At 38.4% G+C, this 12,456-nt stretch overlaps 1 protein-coding gene across 3 annotated transcripts in view; it reads left to right on the top strand.

Annotated features, from left to right (window-relative positions):
* VMP1 (vacuole membrane protein 1) overlaps positions 1-6,423 on the top strand; it is a 240,108-nt gene extending 233,685 nt beyond the window's left edge. For all 3 annotated transcript variants that reach the window (XM_073615266.1, XM_073615265.1, XM_073615267.1), the window contains exon 13: positions 388-6,423. In XM_073615266.1, the coding sequence (XP_073471367.1) occupies positions 388-531 (144 nt within the window). In that variant the 3' untranslated portion in view covers positions 532-6,423. The remainder of the gene's footprint in view (positions 1-387) is intronic.
* The last annotated feature ends 6,033 nt before the right edge of the window (positions 6,424-12,456 follow it).

The raw sequence follows: 12,456 nt of genomic DNA, 5'->3' as shown, positions 1-12,456 counted from the left end.
GTATATCTTCAAGTGGTAGACAGAAATTTCCTATAACAGTGTAACTGATGCCTGAAACTTTTATTTTATAGTTTAACACTGCCTCCTACTGGACAAACGGCACTACATAGAAAAAGTGATAGCTAATAGGTCTTGGTACCTTGTAAGATAATGAAATGATTGAATGTACAGTATAGCCAGACCTTGAAATCGTGAGTCTTTTGTGTGCTTTGGTTAGTATAGTAGAGATAGTATCAGCATATACTGACGTTAGAGTTTAGAAAGACCAGTCTGAAATGAAAAGGCAGCTAACATGAGTCAGTATTTAGACACATGAGGTGGGGCAGGTTTTGTTACTCCTTCCTATAATGATTTCATCATACTGCATTGTGCCTTTTATTTCTACAGAGTGAAAACTGGTTATCATGGGCATTTGAGAAGCTGGTCATCATTATGGTGTTCTATTTCATTCTTTCCATCATCAACTCTATGGCACAGAGCTACGACAAGCGTGTTCAACAGAAAAAAGTATCTGTTGAGAAGACAAAATAAGGGGGAAGGACTCTGGGAGTAAATGGGCGGGTGACACAAAAAAGACAAAATGCTCCTAAGAACCTCATTTGACCTGATTAACCGTTAAAATGCAAAATTGGCAATTTAAGCTTTGGACATTTTAAAAACAAAATAATTTTTTTTTTCAAAATCATATTAAATTATTTTTTTCTAATATTTTTTTCACATTATAAAACGGTAACCATTTATATTCTGTGGATAAGAGATGTCTGTTGGCAAAATAAGGTAATGTATATCCTTTTCTTAACATCTCAGCTTTTTTTTTCCTCTTATGGTGAGTTAGTTTTAATTTCTTTGTAGCCCATATCTTGCCACTCAGGGTACTGTTTCACAGTATTTTCTTTCTCCCATATTTTTGGCCAAGAAAAATTGAGGCCTTTGTTTTCCTCTGTGTAGCAAGCAGTATTGTAATGGGTTGAATAAATAAGGGACTCTTTGCCCATATGCTGCTTGTCTCTATAGGAAAGCACAAGGTGAAATTTGAATTTCTTGACTGAGAACTGTGGGAGCGTGAAAACCACAATGTCACGGTACACCTAAAAGGTCTGTGGCCTTTAGACTTTTGTGGAACTACATTGTTTCATGCAGTGCTGGAACCTGTATTTTACAGCAGCTAAAGTGCCATAGTTTACCTACTGTAGCTTATTTCATTGAAAGCAGGACAGGGTGTTGCAGTGCATCACCTTTTGGACTGTTCTAGTTGGTGTGAAAAGAAGTCAAGTTGTGACTTTCTGTGTTTACTTTGACTGGACGAACCAATTGAAAGTGCTGTTCAGACTTTTGTTATATGACTGGAGGGAGACATTTCCACATTGCTGTGCAGTGTGCTCCCGTGACCCTGTAAATACTGAAGACCTGTAGAGTTCTTGACAAGTCTGGTTTGCACATGGACTATATTATGGCATGATGGCCTAACTTTTGATAGGTGCCCTGCTAGTCTACAATTTCAGGTGTCCAGTTTACTTTTTTGCTAATAAATTACTTGTCTGTAACATTATGGGAGAGATAAGGAACTCAAATATCTAACACAGGCTTTCAGTTTGCTTGGGTTAAACCACCGTAAACCATCTATTAACTTTAAAACAAAAGTTCTGATAGTCTTGGCAAAGATAATGCAATGCGGTCTGCTCGGCAATAATTTTTTTGGAGGTAGGAATTGTACATTATTCGGTGCCCTTACCCATTGTCTTGGTTTTGAGGTGCTCACTGAAATCAGTGAACACAGTTGGTAACCGTCCAGTTCTTTTAAAAACTGACTTGCTTTTTTGTTTTTTTGTTTTTGTTTTTTAATTCTGTACTTATAGAATGGAAAGTTGAAACTGAACTTTATAAAGCCACCTTTGATCATTCCAGAACTTCTCGTGTCTGTTTTTTTACCCTCCCTAAGTTTAATTTTCATTCTTTCTTTGTGATATGTGCTTAGTTTTATATTTCTCTTGCATTGATTCTTTTGTCTACTCCACCCCCGTAGCTGTTGGACCAAAGTTGATTGCGTGCGTGTTAATCCTCCCTGTAAAAAAAAAAACCTTTTGTCTGTGATTTCCCAATCACTCTTGCCTTGCAGAAGCAGGAAGAAGGAAGTGTGTATTTAGCTCTGGCGCTGCCTTTACTGCTGACTTAATATTACAGCTGGCTTCCTAGAAAATGTCTTCATGGTTCCACTTGTTTTCCTGCCAAGCCTGAGTCATTGGCAGCCAAGTTAACTCTTCAGAGCACCGTTTTTTCTTTCATTCAATTTTTTAGGATTTACCGTTGTTTTATATAACTACTAGGAAGTTTTAGATTAATTCTAAATTGGTATTTAGGCTTCATTTTGCGTTTTCCTTTTGGCTTTATAAAATCAGGATGCAATATAATTATTTCGGAATGTTACTCCTTAAAGGCAAATATAAAAAGTATAATAGTAAAGTAAATAATTTTTTAACATACTATTATTTATGCCCACCCACGAAAGTGCCCCCATACACAAAGGCCTAGTTTATTGAAGATATTAATTCTGGGCTCAAACTTTGGGTGGCTTAGATCTTTAATGGTTTTAAGGGTTTTTAATACAAGTTCCAGCTTCTAATCCTTAGCACTCATGCAAAAGACCTGACATCATGCTGTACTTGGATGGTGTCCTGGATGCTAGTATCAATCTGATGTAGTCATTGAGGGAATCAAGGGGTGCAGGGTCACGGTGGACTGATGTTACTGCCAACACCCAGTGTGAAGCAATCGCCTAGACCTTCTGTATTAATGAAACCTTCACTAATAGACTTTGTGCACACCGGCACTACTGAACACCCAGTAGACCTTTTCATGCCCCTATTTAGATCTCAGGGTTACGGGGGTTGTCTTACCATGTTAGGTACCTGGAAGAAGCAATCTGCACTTGCTGTTATTTTCTTTGGATTTATTCAGTGAGCAAGGTTTTATAGTTACAGACATTTTGTCTTTTTAATTATTTTGAATGTCTTATATGTTTGGCCATACAGGTTTAGAGATGCAAAATGTTTAAGATCCGGCTGCTCTACATTTAGATCTGGACACCTTCTAGCTGAGTTCATGTTACTGACTCATCCAGAAAATGTAGTAAAACATCATATCTTATCAAAGCACTTTATCACTTAGCCCTAAAGCTATGTAGGCTGTTTTACAAAGAGCAAATTAACTTCAAGAAAAAAAAAATGTTATATTATAATACGTCAAAGTAACAATTATAATCTCATTATTCTGTTTAGATCTGTTACATCATACATTTATTCCATGTGTCATTTCATCACACATGCATTGCCATTAATTTGTACTAATAACGTCACTTGCACAGCCAGCGGAAAAACCTGCTGGTACCAACACTTTCCCTGTACCTGTTGGCTGCTGTCTGTGGCTGAAAAGGATCTCCTGTCCCCACTTGTGTGTTTTGTCAGTCTTGAGATCCTTCTGTTCTCAGCACAAACATTCCAAGTGAATGAGTCAACAACTAATGACGCACGTGGGACCGTTTTGCAATCGAGTTCCAGCTTAAAAAGTGCACAAGCATTATCGGAAACAAACAGCACAAAAGTAAACTGTGAAGTACAATACTAAAACCTATAAACTTCATGGTAATAACACTTTTTCTGTTTATTTGAGTTTATATGGATATCACTTTATATTGATACTGACCTTGAGTTTGTATATGTGGAAATGTCAGTGGTGTGTTCTTTTTAAATTGTAACCTTGATTTAGAGATGCCATAATTCTTATTCCCCACTGTAGCCTGTATTGATTGATGCTGGTAAATGCAGATAGTAGATGATGGTGAATCAAGAGCTTAGCAGTTTGATTTTCTGCATAAAATTATACACTATGATTTAACTGTTTCCAGACAGAGATAATTTACTCTTACATGTCTCACACTGTTCTGTCAGCAGCTGCACTGCTGTTCGTATATGTGAAGAACAGAGTAGTCACAGCCCCGCCTCTCTTTCCAAATTCATTCATAAAAATAGGGGGAAGGGGGCAGGGTTGTAAGTCCAAGTCATTTCATGAATCCACATGTGGATAGAATAGTAGAGGCAGACAGGGCATGTATTACCATCACCGTAGATCTCAGGGGCATAAAAGGTAGGTAAAAGCATGGTACAGTATGTGTTTTTTTTATATATATTATACCCCCCTCTTTTTTTTCCAGTGTTAGTTAAACGTTAACATTTTTAGCAGGGCTGTGATATGTATTACCCCTTCAATATATTATTTAAATGTGTTAACCCACAATTCAGTTTTCAGCGTTACACGCTTAAAGCAAGTCACAGCCATTGTCTTCAGAACCATTGTATCTTGCCTGTCGTGTTTACATTGCACCTTCATCTACCGTCGTGACATCTCCATGGCTCTACCATCCTGTCGGATAGCTTATCAGACTGATGTTGACTGTTGGATCTCATGGCAACAACAGTCGGTAGGCTGTCTGACATTTTGGTGTCGTTCACCTGACCAACCTTGTCTTGATCATAACTGTGTTTTTCGTTTTATGTCAGTAATAATGAAATGCATTTCCACCAAAGCCTTTGTCATTTATTTTTTTCTAGTGCGCACATTTTCCTTCTTTTATATTCACTTTTTTTTTAACAGAATCACAACCTCATACAGTAAGCTAAATAATTTGGTAAAAAAAATAGCATGCTCATAATTTGGTATACATGTTTAGTAGATGCAATAGTTGTGATTAGTGATCTTGCCTTTGGTGGCTGGTTGTTGACTAACAAAAGGTAAAAAAAAAAAATACTTCAAAATGCAGTGTGTGCCAACTTATTAAATAAATGTACTACATAATCTACTTCAAAACAAATGAGTTTATCCTGAAAGTCCTGTGGTTTAATTTCATTTGCTTCCCCAATACAAGTGCCTCTGTTACTTTTTATTTTTTGTTTATATGCTGGTATAGTTTTACCATATGTGATTTTTCATCAACATCATGGCACACCATATAGCATTTAACAGCACCACCTTTAGAAAATCTCGAACATATCCTTATAGGTGATATACTCAACAGTCCATGAAAGAAAACATGTAATGTAATTGTAGTCTAGTTCCTGGATTTGTGAGAAACATCTCTAATAGTGAAAGGATTTAATTTTCTGTTTATAGATCAAATGGATAGGTACATGCATTAATAACGTTAGATGATGGGACTACACTGCATAATTATTTTTCATTTTTTTTTAGCTGTGTAGTCCCCCATGATTGCCAACATAACCTTTAGAATAGCGTATTGATTTTTCTGTATTTTCTGTAAATATAATACATATATAAAATATTTGGTTCTACTAAAAGCTGTAAGTATAACGTTTCTCCAGCACTAGAGTAATAACTTATTTCACAGGCACTTTAAAATATACCTTTTGAAACGTACCTAAATGGTTATGTGATTTCAATGTTCTTTATTAATTGTATAATACCCGAAGTGTGTTTTTGAAACCCTGCACTAAAAACAGAGCTTCTGCTTATTCCAGCACACAATAACATATAAAAATGAGTAAATAGGTAATCTGAGATGCTTGTCATAATGCTTCTATCTTTTAGTTATTTGTCTCATTCATTTAGACGAAAAAATAAAGCAAAAAAAAAAAAAGGAAAAAGGCATACTCTTCAACATACCCTGCCAGTATTTATTATTTCAGTTAAGGTGGGCACAAACCTCCTCAGGAGGAGGTCGGAGCACAATCCTAACTGTGGGGAGTGGTCTTGTTTTGGTGGTTTTAGGCATAAATATGCACATTATGTTCGCTTGAGCATACATATTTATGCCTGTGGAGCAGAGTGAAGGAAGCTTAGCCAAATACCTTCAGCACTGGCTTCTCTTAGGTTTTTCCCCTTAGTAGTTTGTGTCATCAGCCGCTCCCATAAGGCCATAGCAAAGCTGTCACTCTTACAGCTGGATTCCTCAGTTCTTCTATATCATGAAGAATCCACCAATGGAGCATGACACCATTGTTTTGCTTTTGATATAGCTGTTTTCGTTGGACTGAATTGGAAATAGCTTTTCTTTGGAATCCCAAAAGATATAAGAAACCAACACTTGACTTAACAGCAACCACTTAAAAGTTAAATATCATCTTCGAGTGGAGGTGACCTTTAATTTTATTGAGAATAGTAGCTTTATTTGTAGGCCTTTTCTTGTACATAAACAAAGAGCTTCTTCAGTTCTCATATAGTTTGTACCTAATTTCTTTGCACATGCTTCTTGAAAACTGTTTATAATGTATTTTAGCAGACTGTAAATATCTAACCTGTGTTTTATTTTCACATTATTCATGGATAAGCTGAATTTAACCATTTTATTCTTAATCTGGTAATGTTTTTCTTTTGTTCTTTTTTTTTATATCAATAAAAGGAGAATTCCAAATATTTAATCCTCTGAGTGAATTTTATATCATCATTGCATGCAAGTGTATTTTTGATTCTTCTAAATGATTACTGTGTCCATCTCTGGTTAGGAATTAGGGTGTGTGGCTGAAGGTGTGAAGTTATGTAGAATATAGGATTAATGAAACCAGTATTCGTCAACATAGGAATTACCTTACAAAGGCTCGCAGCACACCTTAAATACACTAAAATGAATTATTGTGCTGTACTTTTCATTAATTTATTTAACAAGACCCTGGTAATTTTTTTCCTTATTTATAGAAGCAATGTTGTGGTTACATAAAACTCCTGCATGTTTTTTAGAAAAAAATGTGCCATATAAAAAGAGCCTCCTTGTTTTAAGGTGTTGGCTCAGTTTCCTAATGACATCATCACAACACTTTTTGCCATCTCATGGACAACCAGGGTCTTGCAGTGTATACCTTTAGTGACTTAATTCACTTGGCCTGCTCCTCCACACTGATGTGCCAGTCTGAGTTTTTCCAGTACAATTGAGAGCTCAAGGATTGCTGAATTCCTACTGAAAGGAGCAAGAAATTATGTCTTCAGACCACACTGAGGCCGGCCATACATGAAGCAAATTTCTTTCCTGCAACCTCAGGTTGCAGGAAAGAAATTGGCACGATTCCACCATCAACACGGACTGTGCTGACAGGGGAATCCCTCCTGCTGAGCAATTGTCTTCTCCCAGCGGAGGAAGCCATCCCTGGTGGGAGAAAACAGTGATTATTGCTAGCGGCTGCAGGCTGGTTGCAAGTCGATCGATCAATCAACTTGGTACATTCAGCCTGCCCATTCACGGTTCACACCGTGTATGGCCAGCATTCCCTTCCCTGATGCTGGACCATAAATATAGTTTAAGATGTAAAGGAGGATGGTTCCATTCTGGTAAAAAAACAAACAATCTAGTAGGCAAATTATAATTATGTCACTAAATGTAACACTATATATAGCTTTAACTCCTTCCTCCTGTTGCTTCCCAGCCCTTTAAAATACTCTAAATGCTGGGAGGCAGGCATTCCGATCATGTGACCACTGTGATTGGCAAGCTCCCGATCCCAAGTATAAATCGTGAGCTGCTTTCCGGTACCTGGCAACTACCATGCTGGAGGGAGCACACTCAGCACAGTAACATGTTTACATAGGGCCGCATATATGACGCCTTTCAGCGTTAAAGCCCACCCACTGAGAGGCCGCATATATGCATATGGGCAGCAGGAAGAGGTTGAAGTGTAACTCCACGTTTGTTGAAAAAAAAAAAAAAAAAAACAATCTCCTCCAGGTGATCAATGTACATTGGAAGGTTTTTACCAAACTTTGTTGTAGAATCCTTACCTCTTTCTGCTCTAAAGAAACAGTTGTAAGTTTGCAGACTAAATGGGTGGGCCTAATAAAAAAAATATATTAAAAAAAATGTAAAATATAATCATCTGGTGCACCCTTATGCCGTGTACACACGATCGGACATTCCGACAACAAAATCCATGGATTTTTTTCCGACGGTGGTTGGCTCAAACTTGTCTTGCACACACACAGTCACACAAATCTTGTCAGAATCGGAAATTCCGAACGTCAAGAACGCGGTGACGTACAACACGTACGACGAGCCGATAAAAATTAAGTTCAGTAGTCAGTGCGGCTCTTCTGCTTGATTCCGAGCATGCGTGGAACTTTGTGCGTCGGAATTGTGTACACACGATCGGAATTTACGGCAACAGATTTTGTTGTCGGAATATTTGAGATCCATATCTCAAATTTTGTGTGACGGAAATTCCGATGGAAAATGTCCGATGGAGCCTACACACGATCGGAATTTCTTACAACAAGCTCCTATCAAACATTTTCAGTCGGAAAATCCGAGCGTGTGTACAGGGCATTAGTGTTCTCATAAGATTATCTGGAGTGTCTGCATCCCTTTAGAAGTATTTTACCCTTAAAGGAAAATCCTACCAAATTCCTATTGCAGGGGTTGCCTAAAATCTGACTTGTATCTTACTGCAGACTTCTGGGAAGTTCAGTGAGCCAATCACAAAAGCAAGAAATTAAATTTCTGGGGGTGTTTAATACACCGGCAGAGTACAGAATGCTTCCAGGTTACCATATTGTATTGAATTTTACAGAAAATCAAAAATAACATTCAATTAAAATATGGCTTGTGCAGCAATTGTATTTGCTATATTATTATTATTTTTTTGCATATATATTTCTTTTTGTAAAAGCGGAGTTGTACCTTTAAAGTAGCTATAAAACCTAATTGGATGACATTTAGTTTGCTAAAGCACTGTGTATCATAACCAATTGGTTGTAATTTTTCTTTTAAAATCACTACTTTCATTATTCACTTTTTGTAATCCTTTCCTGTCTGCATGCACTCCAGCGGCAGCTGCATGTCTTTGCCCAGGCAGGCTTCTTTATGGTGACAGCAGCAGTCCATGCCTGCACAATGAGCACCAGGTCTTCGCTGGAAGCACATGTGGCAGGGTGGCCTGTCTTTACCCTCGAACTACTATATCTTTGAAAATCAACACTTACTATCTCAACCACTTAAGCCCCGGACCATTTGGCTGCCCAAAGAACAGAGCACTTTTTGCGATTCGGCACTGCGTCGCTTTAACTGACAATTGCACGGTCGCGCGACATGGCTCCCAAACAGAATTGATGTACTTTTTTCCCCCAGAAATAGAGCTTTCTTTTGGTGATATTAGCGACAATTTTGAAAAAAAACGCACTATTTTTTTACTTTTTGCTATAATAAATATCCCCCAAAAATATATAAAAAAACTCTTTTTTTTCCTTTTTTTTTTAGACCGATACGTATTCTTCTACATATTTTTGGTAAAAAAAAAACAATAAGCGTTTATTGATTGGTTTGCGCAAAAGTTATAGCGTCTACAAAATAGGGGATAGTTTTATGGCATTTTTATTAATTTTTTTTTTTTTACTAGTAATGGCGGCGATCATCGATTTTTATCGTGACTGCGACATTATAGCGGACACATTGGACACTTTTGCCGCGATTTTGGGACCATTCACAATTATACAGGGATCAGTGCAATTAAAAATGCACTGATTACTGTGTAAATGTGACTGGCAGTGAAGGGGTTAACCACTAAGGTGCAGTGAAGGGGTTAAGTGTGTCCTAGGGAGTGATTCTAACTGTGGGGGGGGGGGGCGTGGCTATGTGTGACACAACACTGATCACCACTCCCGATTACAGAGAGCTGTGATCAGTGTCGCAGTAGCAATCAGTAGCATTCTTCCTCTCTGTGAGACGATCGCGGGTATCCCTGCGGACATCGGGTCTGCGGGACCTGCGATCACGCTCTTGGAGGTCGCGGTACGTTAATCTGCCTGTACGTGCCGTTCTGCCGACGTATATCGGCGTGGTTGTATACTGCTGGACCTTCTTTTTTTTTTTTTTTTTTTTTCCCTGCAAGGTAAAGTCATAATGTGCTAGTATGCATTGCATGCTAGCACATTATGTGAAACTTACCCTAAAACTATAAACTTTACCTACACAAAACCTAAAACTTTAAAACTTTAACTCACTTGCCACATGTTCCCTTTTAGCTTTAAAATAGGCACACCCCTCTTGCAAAACAAAAAACATTATGATTATGTAAGTATGCCATTTCTGGGGTTCCTCCAGGCACAAAAATATTGTCAGGTGATAATAAAAAGGCAAAAGACTTGCTTTACTAGAATTATTAAGCTGGCCATATACTATACAACCTGATTGCATATTCTCTGTACAATCTGCTATAGCATAACCTAAATGCAAACAAATTGAAACAATCCTTTCAGTTTGCATCAAATTTGGCAAGACCTTGCACTACCTAGTTGATGTTCGAGCCAATGAGATTGTAAAATTAGATTGTGTCATGTATGGCCATCCTAAGAAAAATACAAAATCTAAGCTTGAACAGAGGCAGAGAGGCAAACTCCTTCCCACCACCTGAAATAACCCTTTTTCATGTCTGTACATTTCAAAGCTTCTGTGGTTTTACTTTGCGAATGATGGATTTGTATGGCAATAGAGGATTAAGTTTTAATCGGTGGAGTGTGAGCCAAATCATTAACTCTTTGTGAATGATATATGGGGAAAAGAGTAAGCCCGAACCTTTCTTGCTACCACAATCAGGTTTCATTTACAAACATGGACTGCTGTTAAAAGCTGATTAGTTGCTATGGGGAGCAAGGGATTTTTCCTATAGCATGTACGTAGACACTTCTTTATGCTAGATTGACACTATGAATCACCTAGGAATGGGCACCACATTCCTGTGCAATTCACATGCGATTCAGTGCGGCATGATTTGAGCATATTCACTTTTTTTTCTTTTTTGCCACATCAGCGAGGTATTTTCTCTGGGAGTCATTTTTCAATTATTAAAAATTCAAATTTGTCCCATTCTTTCATCACATCATCGTGGCCGTAATAATTCCATCAATAAACACCTCAAGACTTATCTAGGCGGTATTTGTTTTTCATATTTCCATTAACTCCCGCATCTTATTCCCCCTCCCCCCTTATCCTACCCCCTTCCCCTCTACCCCGAGACCGTACCCATCCTGTTTCCCCCTTCTCCTCCGGGGTCCTCTCTTCTACCTCTATTTCAGCCTCCCAGCGCTCCTTTCCATTGGTCGGTGGGTCGCTATCTTTTCTTACCTAGGAAGTCCATATCTCGGCAGCTCTTAGGGATTCCTTAAATTCTACCCAGACTCTCCATTTTGTTTCGAAGGCCCCCATTTTCATCCCTTCACTAAACCTTAAGTATTCTAAGCTATGAATCTCGTTAATTTTATTAAACCAATCCCTCATCGCGGGTCTTTCTTTCCTTCTCCAGTACTTAGGTATCAGGCTTTTGGCCGCATCGATGAGGTGTGGCAAAAGCGTTCTCAGATAAGCTTTAGTGGGCATTTCACTCATATGGAATAGGCAGACCCAAGGATCGTCCAGTAAGTTGATTCTAGTAATATCTTTAATAAATCCCCTCACTTCACTCCAAAATATCTTAATTTTCGGGCAGAACCACCAGATGTGGGCCATTGATCCTGTTTCCTTGCACCCCCTCCAACAATATTGTGGAGATACATTTTGAAATGTGTTTATGCGGTCCGGGGTCAGATACATCCTAGCCAAACATTTAAAATTTAGCTCTAGGGTTTTGCAGTTTACCGACGTGGCAGATGCTCTCCTCAGAATCAATGACACTTCTGGGCCTGTAAGCTTCCTTCCTAGTTCCTTCTCCCATTACTGCATGAACGCCGGGGCTTCTGTACTCCCCCACCCTATTAACATTTTATAGATCTGAGAGAACCCGCCCTTCCTATCTTTGTCCATGCACATTTTTTCTAATGGGAGTAAATTCTCCCTTGATTTAATTGGTTGCGGTAGGGAATCTATAAAGTGACTCAATTGATTGTACCGCCAAGTATTAATAACAAGTAGGTTTTTCTTGTCTTTTAGCTCTTGAAATGTACATATTTTGTCCTGGTGCATTACATCTTTTAACTGTATGTTCTCATCCAGTAGCCACCCCCCAAACCACTCCCCTATCCCTGGTGCAAAGTAATCTGAATCCTTAAGTGAAATTAGAGGAGAGTTGAACCCCCAGTGCTCCCTTTTGTGCAAGGTGTCTCATATTTTTAGTGCATGTTTAGTAATCTCGTGCGTTTCGGTACTTAATTTCCTTAAGTGTGGTGGAATCCAAATTATTTTATCCAACTTAGTGTCACTAATTTCCTTCTCCATTTTTACCCAGTGTTTATCTGCTTTATCTTTCGCCCAGTCTATTACTCTGGCGAGAGCTATAGCTTCATAATATTTACGGACGTCTGGTGCTCCCCATCCCCCTTTACCTTTGGCTTTTGTCAGTTGTGCAAATTTTAATCGGGGTATTCTTCCTCTCCAAATGAATCTTAGAAAAATCGAGTGCAATTTTCTGAGGTAGGTTTGCGGGAGCGCTATTGCCAGCATTTGCATTTTATATGTGATTCTTGGCAGTACGACCA

Source organism: Aquarana catesbeiana, linkage group LG02 (assembly GCF_042186555.1).
Source record: "Aquarana catesbeiana isolate 2022-GZ linkage group LG02, ASM4218655v1, whole genome shotgun sequence".
Taxonomy (NCBI): domain Eukaryota; kingdom Metazoa; phylum Chordata; class Amphibia; order Anura; family Ranidae; genus Aquarana; species Aquarana catesbeiana.
The sequence above is the reverse complement of the archived record's forward strand: the minus strand, read 5'-3'. Positions and strand labels throughout refer to the sequence as shown.